This window comes from Diabrotica virgifera, chromosome 8 (assembly GCF_917563875.1).
Source record: "Diabrotica virgifera virgifera chromosome 8, PGI_DIABVI_V3a".
NCBI classification, from domain to species: Eukaryota; Metazoa; Arthropoda; class Insecta; order Coleoptera; family Chrysomelidae; genus Diabrotica; species Diabrotica virgifera.
Window position 1 is genome coordinate 74,013,020 of NC_065450.1, and position 14,316 is coordinate 74,027,335.

The following is a 14,316-nucleotide window of genomic DNA, read 5'->3' on the forward strand; positions in this document are numbered from 1 at the left end:
ATGTATAAACTTTGGAAATCATTATTTGGGATTAACAATGTATATACATACGTTGTAAATTATGATTCGGTAGTGCTCCTAGTAGCATTTAACGTGTCTTGGTTTGTTTATTTCTACTGCATCTTGATTTTAAATTTAGTATAGGTACCTAGTGTCATGTGTAGTGTGTGTGTTGAGTACGTATCTTGTTACTTTGCAAAGTCGACGTCATTGTCTTTGCAAAGAGACGCTAATTGTATCCGAACGTCTGTGGTCCCTCCGGTGAGTACCGATCCCACAATAAACAATTATTATTTAAAGGAGTTTCGGAAATTAGGACGGGTACCAAGCAAGAAATGCAGGGAAAGATTCAAGGAAGGCGCAGCATAGGTAGAAAGCATAGCAAAAATGTCCTGGCTGAGAAATCTCAGAGAATGGTTTGGATGCAGCTCAACTGAACTCTTTCGGGCTATAGTGTCAAAAGTTAGAATATCAATGATGATTGCCAACCTTCGCCGCGGAGATGGCACGTAAAGAAGAAGACCAAAAAACTTACATCTGAAATCACTGAAATGAAACTTACGACGTTCTACACCTTCGTTGCGGGGTATGCCTCTCAGAGGAAAGGGGGGGGGGGGGAAACTTATATGCAAGCGAAAGTTGGTAACAATGCAGTATTTTCACTTTTATTTAATAATGGTACGGTAAACAATTCTCATTTTTTAATATGTTTTTCCTTACAAAAAAAACCTTTAATTTAAGCGCAAATAATTAAAAATCGTAAATTTGAGTCAAAGGTTATTAACTTTTTAAGAATTCCCATAAGAGCCCATGTTAAAACTTAACTTTGACCCTTAATAGTAATTAAACGGCACGGTAAAACAATTTTTAAAAAATCAAGTCTTAGTAGTTTTTTTAAGTAAACTACTAAAATTTCATGCAACTCCTTAATAGGGCTTTTCATCGATTGTCATTTGTTTCGAGCTTCTGTCATACGTCTTTGGTTTGTATTATTACTATGGAGACCTACACAGAGGAGAGGAATCGAGATAGGACGACCTTGAAATTTTTGTACACGATTTTGCCTGTTTGCTTGGTTTCTCGCTAGGGCGGCGGTGGCGTAGAGATAGATGCTACTTTTGCATTGGAGTAAATGTGAAAATTTCGAAAATAATTAATTATTCGTAGTTAATATAAGATTATTGGTTTTGGTGATTAATATTATTTAAATATGAGTGCCAAGAAAGCTTACACTAAAAGAACTTGCTTCGTACCGGGATTTATATCGAGTTATCGTTCCGATAAAAAATTCAAAAGGGAACTTAATGAAGTTAATAAAGACTTTTTATAAATATTTGTCTTTATGTTATTTATAACCTTCATGGATTATACCTATTCGTTTGTATGTTATTTCCTTCGGTGTAAATAAAATGTGTGCCTATTATTGGTTTTTATTTTAACCTGAAAATTATAGTGATAATAGTAGGAGGATCTTTGAAAGTTTTTCTGTCGAAACAATGCATTTTTTGAGACAAAATATTTCACAAAAATTAACATTAATTTTATAAAAGTCAGACTATCGCCTGCGTAGTTTATAGACATACATTTTTATTAACTAAATTTAAACATCTGATAGGTAAGCTTTCAGAATATAGATAAATGATAGTATTCAAAAGAAAAAGCAGTTTAAATTTTGATAAAAAGAATAATTAAAAAAAATTGATCAATAAACTTCAAATTATTTAAATAACTTTTTAAATTTTTTAAAAACAATTACGTACAGTTAAGTAAATTTTTTCAACTAACAAACTTTTTGATATCAATTACAAAGATATTAAAAAATTAATTTGCAGTTGAAATACCATTGATATATAATTGTGGCAGTTAGATAATGTGACAAAATATTTCCGCTTCAAAATAAGCTGTCCTACATATTAAAGTAATGACAAATTTAAATTTGATGTCACATCTCCATCTACAATGGTATAAAAAGAATACACTTTTTACCACACGTCGATATGTTATAAGGTTAAAATAATTTATTTTTGGCTTAAAACATATTCAGCTACAATCCACCAATAAATTAATTTCTAATTACGCTAAAAACAAAAATAAAATGAGTTAAATATTAAATAATTCCATAAGAGCTAATGTATTTGTAGCACCTATTCGAACACTTGCGCCTCTAGCGGCGATTGCTGAAAGTTGAATTAGAGGTTGAAAAGTTAGCCCACAAACGATGCATTGCGTTTCCACTCCTTCTTACAGGTCTCCATAATTATTACCAATAACGTATGACGTAGATATATAATATTATGTGACACATGAGAGAAGCTCGAAACAAATGACTTAATGAAAAGCCCTATTCTTTGCCGAAGGTGTAGAACGTCGTTAAACCTTTTTATGTGTTTTCATTGTAAGTACTCCCCTAAGAAATTTTCTAGATCCGCCACCATTGGTTGCAAGTGCACCAAGTGGGCAATCCTTTTCACAAAATTTCAAGTTATGACGTCGTCAGATTGGTAGAAAGGTGGCCATGAGCCGATGGGTAGAGGGGATCTGACAGCTTTCTCCAGCGCTGTTAGTGGCAGTTTTGTGCATTTATCTGATAAATTTAAATGGCGCGCCATGGGTAGAGGAGAGGGGATTTGACGGTTTTCGCCACAGGTGTTAGTGCAACGTTGCCACATTTAGTAGATTTCTACTTTTTTGGTAGATTTTTGATATTTTTTAAAAAATTCTAGTAGGCAATATTTTTTAGTAGATTTTTGGTATATTTCAACATTTTCTTATGACTAAAATAAAATTTGCTTTTTAATAGTATTTACCCCATTTCTAAATTAATTTTTAGACATTTTGTTACAATTTCCCAATGTCATTACCGAAAATAAGATTCAGGGGTGGGATATTCTGTGTACACGCTTTCTATCAATGTCAATATATTTGAATTTTTAGTTTTAATTCAAATATTTTCTTGTTTTACAAGTGTCACTTCAGCATCAACTAGCAAAACTAGAAAATAATTCAATTAAAACTAAAAATTCAAATATTTTCACGACAATTGACATCGATAGAAAGCGAAGTGTAGATATCTACAGTGCACGGAATCTAGCCCCAGGACGTAGATGATGAATATTAAACAGAAATGAAACTGGATTCTGGTGTAACAAACTTGCAGATTTCAAGTAGCAGTGCAATCAGTACCTATTTCAGGTGTTATTGAAGAGTTCTGGTATTCGGTGGTCGGTGAGCCTGTTAGAAGCTAACGATGGAAAACTAAAATATCTAAGGCCCGGTCTTTTCACCTCCGAATAAAAGTTATTCGGAGGTTATTTGACAGATTTACATGTAATCTGCCGGATAAACTTCCTAATAAATATTTATTCGGAGGTGAAAAGACCGGGCCTAATTATAATATATGTAACTTTGCAAAACAACAAATGTTGTGTTTGCGTGTTTCTAATGTAAAATGCGAAATAATTGTTTGAAGAATGTGCTCCAGATATGCAGATGTTAAAATCAGTGGATGACAAAATATTATATATAAATATTAAATATGAAACTGATAAAAATTAATTATAGTTGGTCATTTTGTTCCCCAGTTAAAATATAAAAAAGTTTGGTTTTTGTTTACAAACAGTCATATTAATTTCTAGTTAAACTCCCTCTGTGGCTCAGTAGTAAGAGCGCCTACTTTTGGATCGAAAGGTCCGAATGGTCGTGAGTTTGAATTTCACCAGGGTAGAGAATTTTTCGTTTATTATAAATTAATAAATGAAAATAGTTTCTATCCTTGGGGGATCGGTACCCACCGGAGGGACCGCAGACGTTCGGATACAATTAGCGTCTCTGCAAAGACAATGACATCGACTTTCCAAAGTAACAAGACACTTACTCAACACACACACTACACATAAAGTCTACTTTACACTACATGATTTATCACGTGATTTATCATATGATTTTGCCCATGACGAGCCGCATGACAATGCTTATGATAAAACACAATGCTTATGGCAAAATCATATGACAAATCACACAGTGTAAACATGTAAATTTTACTCCATGACCAAATCATATGACAAATCACATGATAAATCATGTAATGTAAAGTCGACTTAACACTAGCTACCTAATTGGTAAAATCCACTGTACCATCACCATGCCAATGCCCATTAGTTGTCGAGGCATTAGCTAAATAAAAAAAATTTCTAGTTAGTCAGCTGTTATTTTTATTATAAAAAGTCATAAATTATATACAAATATATTAATAAAGTTTTATAGTATATTTTAGTTTTTGATAAGTAGATTTTAGTAAGCTAAACTTACAGTAGATTTTATAAATAAAATGTGGCAACGCTGTGTTAGTGGCAGTTGGCAGTTTTGTTTTGTGCATTTGATAAACTTCACAAACTGAAATGGCGGGTAATATGGATTTTTCAAAAAAGAAAACAAGATATTGCAGCTGTTGTATTGATTCATGTAAAAATATTGAATATAACAGTACTGGATGCAGTTATTATATTCGGAAACATTGCGTACATGTCCTGTATCAACTAAATCCTTTCCTTTTTTGGTGTTGCTGATTGAAATTGGATATCATGGGAAATAAGACTGAATCCAGTATAATGTTTAATATCCATTTTGATAGAATTCAAACAAATTACAATTCATACAAATTGCAAATTTTAATAATCAAAGCAGTAAGCACACAAAAATAAACAGAGGTAACCTTTAAAATGTTAAATAATTCATATAAACTTATTCTTTTTCTCAATGGTCTCTTGCGTAAGCAGTCATCCAGTCTCACGAACTTATATATTAAATATTATAATTACAATGAATAAAATAAAAAAACATAATTAATTTTACTATTAATTCTGTGTATTCGTTTAGTAATCAGGTAACAATAATATTTCAGTTCATAATTTGTGTCTTTCTAGATAAGTATCTATTTTTCTCGTTTTGTATATTTCACATACATAAATTTTATCAGAAAAGTATAAGTTTCAAACCGCGAGATAGCGCTACCGTCGAAACTCACAGCCAATGGTAGTAGTGAAAAGCTACTTTTTGTCGGTTAATGACAGCTCAAATTCATAGCCAAAAACAAGAAGAAGAACAGGAACCACAGTAAAAACCAACACCCGACAGGAACTTTTTATTCCTAACCTCTAAACAAAACAAGGTGTTTAGTTTTGGGTATTTGTGAAATAAAATATTTAATAATGCAAGGGTCTAGCGAAGGGCAGTTACAAATTAGATTAATAACCAAACAGGATATGTGAGTTAAATGTATTTTATTTACTATTAGAGCAATTTCAGACTTCTATTTTCAGATATGCAGTCCCAGACTTGCCCCTTTCGGTGCCTCAAGCAATAAACGCGAACTCATTAAATGAATTATTAAATCAACTGCTTAAAGAAAGCAATTCCGATTTTCTGAAGCCAAAAGATTTCGACTTTTTGGCTATTGGAGAACTTATAAGACAGCCCCTTATTGATCATTTGCAAGAAAGGAATGTATCTACAGAGACCACTGTTGATGTTGAATATTTGGAACGTACACCTGCTCCTGAACCTAAAGATTCATTGTTACATGATGATTGGGTTTGTGGGATTGAAACATCAGACAAATGGTAAGAATATTTGAGGCTATCAGAGCAACAGTGGCCTAAGCCCAAGAACAAAGTCTTGAGGTAAATGCAATATTTGCATTTGTATTTCCAGGTAACAGGCGTAAAGCAACAAGAAATTATGTAGCGCCATCTAGCCAAATATACAGGTTGTTAGTAAATAAGTATGAAAAATTTTAAGGGCTAATTCTACCTCAAAAATTAATACCAGTTTGCTCTATAAACATATGTCCGCAAATGCTTAGTTTCGGAGATACGTGGTGTTGAAATTTTTATTTCAAACTGCCAATTTATTTATTGCTCTAAGACCAGTTGAGCTATGAAAATGAAATTTGGTGAGTTTTAGGAGGTAGTTATTACGAATTTTTTGACATACAATTTAGAATTTTGTATTCATTATTGGCGTGCCTACAGGCAATGGTCTGAATTTTTTTAAAGAAAAAAATAGTAGGTATGCCACTGAGATATTTCGAATTAAAAATTATTTTTTAATTCCACGTCTAATTTATGATAAAAAACCTTTCTTGCCTTTGTTCATATGATGCACCGTTTTTATGCAGAAAAATAAAACATCTTGGTGCGTATTTTTCATTTCTTAATACATCGTCAAGAACTATCCAATATAATAATACTAATTTAGAACAATAACAGAAAATATTACTAATAAGATTTCAACTAGGTGCAAAGCTGCAAGAAATGTTTAAAATGATCTCCTTTACAGATAACAGAAGAATTTTATATTCATCATTGGCGTGCATACAGGTAATGGTCTGAATTGTCTGATATGTCAAACATAAAATCATTTTTGAATTCCTCGTTCAATTTACGACAAAAAATCTTTCTTTCCTTTTTTTCATATGAGGCGCCGTTTTTATACAAAAAAATAAAACATCTTAACGCTTACCAAGTATTTGAGGTAGTTTCCATATGCACAGAAACTTAGTTCAAATACTTTGTAAACGTTAAGATGTTTAATTTTTTTGCATAAAAACGGCACCTCATATAAAAAAAAGGCAAGAAAGATTTTTTGTCGTCAATTGAACAAGGAATTCAAAAATGATTTTTAGTTTGACATATCTCAGTGGAGTACCATTTTTTTTTTCAAAAAATTCAGACCATTACAAGTACGCGCGCCAATGATGAATATAAAATTCTTCTGTTACCTGTAAAGGAGATCATTTTAAAAATTTCTTGCAGCTTTGCACCTAGTTGAAATGGTATTAGTAATATTTTCTGTTATTGTTCTAGTTTAGTATTATTATATTGGATAGTTCTTGATGATGTATTAAGAAATGAAAAATATGCGCCAAGATGTTTTATTTTTCTGCATAAAAACGGAGCATCATGAAAAAAAGGCAAGAAATATTTTTTATCATAAATTAGACATGGAATTAAAAAATAATTTCTATTTCGAAATATCTCAGTGGCGTACTATTTTTTTCTTTAAAATAATTCAGACCATTGCCCGTAGGCGCGCCAATGATGAATACAAAATTCTTAATTGTATGTCATAAAATTCGTAATAACTACCTCCTAAAACTCACCAAATTTCATTTTCATAGCTCAACTGGTCTTAGAGCAATAAATAAATTGGCAGTTTGAAATAAAAATTTCAACACCCTGTATCTCCGAAACTAAGCATTTGCGGACATATGTTTATAGAGCAAACTGGCCTTAATTTTTCATGTAGAATTAGCCCTTAAAATTTTTCATACTTATTTACTAACACCCTGTATTGGTTATGGAGGCCTCTGTTAATCCAAAAATCTAATGTTGCTGCTTTTATTGATACATACAGTCAGAAAAATGAAAGAATACCCATGAACGATCATATCAATCACATATTAAGATAATTAATAATCTTTCTCTCTAGTTTGTTATTTATAGAAAAAAAAAAAAAAAACAGCAAATACAAAATATGTGATTGGTATGATCGTTCATGGGTATTCTTTCATTTTTCCGACTGTATATTAATCTAAATATGCTCAATTTGTGGCTTGGCCACTGTTGCTCTGAAGGCCTCATTTTATATTGATATGAGTTAAATTTTTTAAAGCGTATAATTATTTATTTCCTGTTTTTATGAGCTTAAAAAATTGATGTAAATTAGTCCATTAGAAACTAAGATAATTGAAATTTTTAAGCGCATTGCTATTTTGAATACTTGGTGTTATTTTTGAGACTGCTGAAATTGATGTTCACCACTGCCCCTCATCTATTTTTTGTATTTTTAACACCTCAGCTACGTTACGAGACAAATAGACCTCGTATTACATTAACGATGAATATATTGACAATAAAATGTCGACTATGGTATTAATGTTCCTTCATCAGAAAACAGAAGACTGTAATATCTGACAATATAACATGTTTAAAATTAGGTATATATTGTAATATTATGTATTTTATAATTGTTTATCATTTGACAATCCCCATTCCGTTAATCACATAATGTTTTTTTGGCATTTTTAACCCCCCCTTCCCCTTGGTGATACATTGTGAGGTTTAAAACCCTCTATATCACGTGTATTGTGACATTTCGTGATTTTTCTAGACCTCACGTGATTAATGCCCCCCGTTTCGAGCCTCACGTGATTAATGGATGGCCCCTTTTCCCAATCTCACAAATTCTCTGTTGACTTTATGTGGCATCACTAGCCCCAACCCCCGACAAATGTGAACAGCTCTATTTTTTATTATATGCTAGTGAGAGCCCACACGACTTTCTTTTTCAGGCGACAAGGGATCACAAACATTTTTTTCAGAGCTCTATATAAAATGCTCTGCCACTGGAACTTTCGATTAAAATACAGAACCAACTAGTGTTGCCAGGTCCGATTTGTTTTTAATCGGTACATAAGCAAAAACAAATCGGGATTTAGGGTTGAAGATCGGGACAAATAAACAACAATAGCCCAGTAAATGACCGTTTTGGAGTGTAATTGGAGTCAACTCCGAATTGCATGAAGATCTGGTTTTAGGTTCTACTTACTGTCTACGTCAAAGTTGAACTTGTACCGTTGGTTGCTTTTACTTGGGGGTGGCAGTTAGGGTTACCCCTGCTCGGGGGTAAAAAAGCGCGCGTTTAAAGTAAGTCCCAAAATGGATCAACTGGCAACTCTAAAAAACTTTTGTTCTATATAATTTTTAAACTAAGTCAATACTTTTCGAGTAATTTTATCGAAAAAAATATTCTTAGCAAAAATGTAGCTTTTAAAAAATCAAACAAAATTGTATGTTCAGAAAGTCTATAAAACCAGTAAAAGCAAAGTTGTAACTCATCAAAAATACGTTCTTATTCATCAAATTCCAAATCGAATTTTTCAATTTGAAATAACCAAAAAATTAAGCAATTTTCGGGTAAAACAAATTAAAATTTTTTAAAGTGTTTAAGAAAATCTTTAATTTTGTTTTATATAAAAGTCTCTAGCATTAAAACTAAGCGAGTTACGCTCAAAATTAAGTGGGTCCCTTTTTTTGGTAAAAAAACTCATGAAAATCTCCCCCTATTTAGCACCCTAAATAAAATTAATCGTTACCGCTTTAACATTTACTTGTGTGTGTGTGTGTGAAAAAATGGCTTGGATGCGGGTCCGTTAGCCACAGATTTTTGGGCATTACTTAACATTATGCATTAATTAACATTTACTTATGTGTATTGTTTATACAATCTGTAAGGTTTACCGGTTGGGAGTGCTTAGTTTGGAAAATTTCCTAAAATATTGGAAAATGCCCTTTTTTCAAAATAACAAAAATAACTTAACAAAATAAGGTATTAGGGATACTAAAAATCTCAAGGAGTAAAAAGTAGGTAGGTTCTGCTTTTATAAATATTATAGATTCATTTAGGAGTGAAAAAAGGAGTCAACTTGATTTTGAGCATAACTCGCTTAGTTTTGATGCTAGAAAGTTTTTTAAAACATAAAAATAAAGCTTTATTAAAAAAGTTTTAATTAGTTTTTCCACCGAAAAATGCTTCATTTCTTGGTTATTTCACGTTGAAATATTTGATTTGGAATTTGACGAACAAGAACGTATTTTTCATAAGCTACAACTTTGCTTTTGTTGGGTCTATACACTTTACGAGTTCACAATTTTTTTAATGTGTGCTACATTTTTGCTAAGAATATTTTTTTTAGATTTTTTTCACAATATTATGCTACATTTTTGCTTAGAATATTTTGTTCGATCAAATACTTACTTTTTGAGTTATTTGTGAAAATCGGCTGAAAACGTGATTTTTTGTCGAAAAATACATTTTCAATCATAAATAACTCGAAAAGTATTAACTAAGTTAAAATTGCTAAGAACTAAAATTGCTTAGAATTAGCCAATTTACCCATATCCGGACTTATTTTAAACGCGCGGTTTTTCACCCCCCAACTAGGAGTGACTGTCGCCCCCCGAGTAAAAGCAACCAACGGCACAAGCCGTCCAAATTTTTCATTCGATTTTGCCGCTTTTAGGAGTGCCTTGTTTTTATAACATAGTTATAAAATTCACTGCAAGTCCTCCTGAAATTGGTTTTCGTGGGTGAAAATCGGGACATTTAGTGTCCCGATCAGGTACAAATCGGTAATCCGCAAATCGGAACACCTGGTAACGCTAGAGCCGACACACGACAAGTGAGAACAGGCTGTTAATCTAATATTTATTAATACATATAAAATATTTTAGTAAATATTGTAACTCTTTTAGGATACTTACTGGATGCTATGACAATTCTGTAAATATATGGTCAACACATGGAAAAATAATTACCTCTTTGAAAGAACATAGAAATGTAGTGAAGGCAGTTAGCTGGATAGACAAGACAGATCCTAGTAAAGGATTCATCAGTGTATCACATGATTTAACGGGACTGATGTGGTCTTTTGAACCTGGTAAGCACATTTTAATTTTTATCACGATCATGGAAAGATTGAGCATATTTGATTTTTGGTGTTAATGTTTACTGCTCTTACTTAGAGCTCTCTGATTCACTTATTGCGATGAAAGCTTGTTGTATGACTTCGCTTTTGTTACAATTTTTCTCCACTAATTTTGGGGACTGTGCATATGTTTTATTAATTAGTTTATAACCCCTTTAGTAAAAATATCTTTATAACTTGTAGGTACTGATAATGTAGTACCCCAAGCAGTGCTAAGGGGCCACGAAAGAGGTATAGACAGTGTTGGAGTTAGTCCAAATTCGTCAAGAATAGCGACAGGTGGATGGGATACAAACTTAAAATTATGGTCAACTTCCATTGAAGAAGAACGAAGTGAACCTTTGCAAAAAAGGAGTAAATCTAGTAATAATTTAGTCACTAAAACTCCTCTTAACACATTGAAAGGCCACAAGGAAACAATTTCGGCGGTGAATTGGATTGACAATTACGTAGTTTCCACTGTCTCTATGGACCATACTATTAAATTCTGGGATGCAGAAGTAAGTATAAGTATGATAGTCAGTATGCAAGCTTTGTAATTTTATTACGATATTTAATTTCTTTCTTTCTTTCTCCCCTTCCTTATACCCTTTTCAGGTGTCGGATTTAGGTTTAGTTTAGTTACATATTCACCCATCTCTTTCATCCTTTTCTGTCTTGTGCTATTAGTTTCATTTCTTCAAGCATTTTCTGTTTAATTTTTCCTGCATCTACTATTTGCTGTATCCATTTTTTCCTCAGTCTGCCTTTTTTCTTTTTTGTAATATTCCTTGTTTCGTGAATTTTCCTTGTTAGTCTACTAGGTTTCACTCTCATCAGATCTCTTTATTGTTTTATTCATTATTGGTTCCTGTTTAGTTATCCCTCTTATTGCCTCATTTCTTATTCTATCCCATTTGGTCTTTCCGGCTATAGCTCATAGATGTCTCATCTCAATTGCATTTATCCTACTATTATGCTTTTTCTGTAAAGTCCAATTTTCGCTCGTATACAGTATCGTCGGTATCACAATCATATTTTTAATTTTTGTTTCGTGAGACAATTCTTTTTTCCTCAGAACTGGCGCTAGCGCGTAGTACAGTTTGTTTGATTTTTTAGTTCTGTTAGTTATTTCGAGGTCTATTTTCCCATCATTGGTAATTATACTTCTAAGATAATCATATGCGGTAACTATTTTCAGTTGAGTATTTTTGCATTTTTTAATTTCTCTATTTCTTCTGTCCATATGTTTATAAGTTTTTGCATTTTTGTCACGGAATCTGCTATAAGGACTATCATCCGCATATAATAAGGCTTCCATTTTTATTAGCTGTAATCTTTGGTATCCTATTACAGTCGACTCTCGTTAATTCGAAACTCTAGGGACTCTTAAAATATTACGAATTATCGAGTGTTTGAAATATCAAATGGTTCGAACTTGGTGAGAGAAAATAAATAAAACTTCGAATTATTAAGTGTTGATTATTTATTAACTGCTACATATTCTATAACGATGACAAAAGTTTAGAGGTACAGTCGTGTACATACATACATGTTTGTATTCCTAATGTGAATTAATCAATCTTTCGAAAGAACTGTATTATACTGGTTTGATTCAAAGCACATTGCTGCTGCTCAGACTGCTCAATAATTTTTTTAAGAGAAAAAGTGCCTGAAATGCTTTTTCATCACTTTCGTTTTGTAGACAGATGGTTTGTAAGGTATCGAATCGCAACGAATCGTAAGGTATCTGTCGCAGATACAATTTCGCCATCGGTTAGTGAACCTGAGACAGCAACATCTTCATCCACTTGAACAAAGTCAGAAAAACTCACACCGCTGATGTCAACTAATGGTGCTATTGCTGGTTCTTCATCATCCACAAGTATTGGAAGATCTTCTGTCTCCAACTTTTTTGTTGCTAAAACCATTGCCAATAAAACACACACACACTCTCTGCAACTTTGAATTGTCGAGTGTTGGACGCCGATGAGTTCGAATTAACGCGTCGTTTTGTTATATAGCAATGGTATTTTTCGTTCGAATTACCAAGTGTATAAAAATGTATTGATTTACTTCGAAATATAAAGAGATTTTGTAGGGAACTCGTGATAACTTTCAATTATAGAGATTCGAATTATCGCAGGTTTGAATTAACGCGAGTCGACTGTATTGTTTTTACTCCCGTATTTCTAGTAAATTCGTTCATGACTATTATGAATAGTAGCGCACTAAGACTGTCTCCTTGTTGTTTGATACCTCTTTCCCAATTGAATTCTTCAGATCTTTCTCCTGCTATCTGTACACATCCTTTTACTACTCTGTATATACTCTCAATTATTTTTATCAGTGTAATTGGTACTTTCATGTTCTGCAAGCATTTCCATATAATTTTTCTTTCTATAGAGTCGAATGCTGTCCTTAGATCTGTAAATGCCAGATTGAGCTTTCCCTCCGAGTCAATACTTCTTTCTATTATATTTCTGATGATGTAAATGTTATCGTTTGTCTGTCTTTCTGGTCTAAACACTGCTTGTTCTTCTCCCAGTTCTTTTTCTACCTCATTTCTTAGCCTATTCTCTACTATTTTCGTGTATATTTTAAAACATACCGATGATAAACATATTACTCTATAATTTTCGCAGTTGACGTGTATCCTCTCTTTTTGTATATTGGCACTATAAAGTTACTTTGCCAGTCTTTTGGGATTTGCTGCTTTTCCCACGCCTCTTTGTATATTTTCAACAACTAGTTCATCCCTTCTTCTCTCATGTACTTGACCATTTCCGGGTCTATGTCATCATCCCCTCCAGCTTTACCTATTTTTATGTTTGATAGTTCCTGTATTACTTCTTCTCTACTTATTTGCTCTAATTCTTTGTTCTCGTTATCTTGATATGTTTCATTTCTATCATCTATTCTATTGTTTCATTTCTAAATTTGTTTTCATAGTATTCTTTCCATATTTTAGCTATCTGTTCTGGATTTGGTTTGTTGTATCCCTTTCGCCTGTTATTTCTTTGTTTTCCTTTCTTCGTATGTCTGATTGTTGTCCAGAAGCTTTTATTATTTGTTAAAAAGTTTTCCTGTAATTCTTCTCCAAACTCTTCCCACGTCTTTGTTTTTGCTTGTCTTATGGTGTTTTTCGCTAATCGTCTCAGCTTTTTGTATTCTTCTTTATCTTCTTCCATCTCGGTTTCAATGTATTTTTTCCATACTATTTTCTTTTTCTTCACTGCTGTTTTAACTTCATTTAATATAAATTTATATTTAATAAAAATCTATTTTAGTTGTGTGGAATCAAAAACGAAATAGTCGGTCAGAAAGCATACCTCAGTTCATCATGGTCACCATTATCCAACACACTTTTGGCATCCTCAGCAGATCGACACATCCGTTTGTATGACCCCCGATCGACAGAGGGATCACTGTGTAAAACCACTTTTACCTCTCATACATTATGGGTTAGTTCAGTGATATGGTCAAACTATGACCAGCATTTGCTTTTATCTGGTGGATATGATTCTGCTGTAAAAATGTGGGACACACGGAGTCCCAAGGCACCACTTTACAATCTTCAAGGTCACCAGGGTCAGGTATTAAAGGTGGATTGGTCCAACAGGAAGTATATGGTATCTGGTGGTAGTGATAATAGTGTACACATTTTTAAGAATAAACATGTTTAATAAAAGTTATACATTCGCATTTTATTTAAAATCTTACCTAATAATATTATATGTAATCTTATTTAACACTTATCTCCAACTAGAAAATGATGAACTCCTGAAAAT

The 14,316-nt window shown here is 32.5% G+C and overlaps 2 protein-coding genes across 2 annotated transcripts in view; one reads left to right on the forward strand and one right to left on the reverse strand.

Moving 5' to 3' along the window:
* Window positions 1–5,129: 5,129 nt before the first annotated feature.
* Window positions 5,130–14,220, forward strand: LOC126889783 (ribosome biogenesis protein WDR12 homolog). The gene is made up of 5 exons (XM_050658372.1): window positions 5,130–5,263; window positions 5,319–5,618; window positions 10,314–10,498; window positions 10,730–11,046; window positions 13,816–14,220. The coding sequence occupies exons 1-5, from the start codon at window positions 5,208–5,210 to the stop codon at window positions 14,209–14,211; spliced, it is 1,254 nt and encodes a 417-aa protein (XP_050514329.1). The 5' UTR covers window positions 5,130–5,207; the 3' UTR covers window positions 14,212–14,220.
* LOC126889782 (nuclear pore complex protein Nup214) overlaps window positions 14,189–14,316 on the reverse strand; it is a 52,947-nt gene continuing 52,819 nt past the window's right edge. The window contains exon 12 of the mRNA XM_050658371.1: window positions 14,189–14,308. Within this exon, the coding sequence (XP_050514328.1) occupies window positions 14,281–14,308 (28 nt within the window). The 3' untranslated portion in view covers window positions 14,189–14,280. The remainder of the gene's footprint in view (window positions 14,309–14,316) is intronic.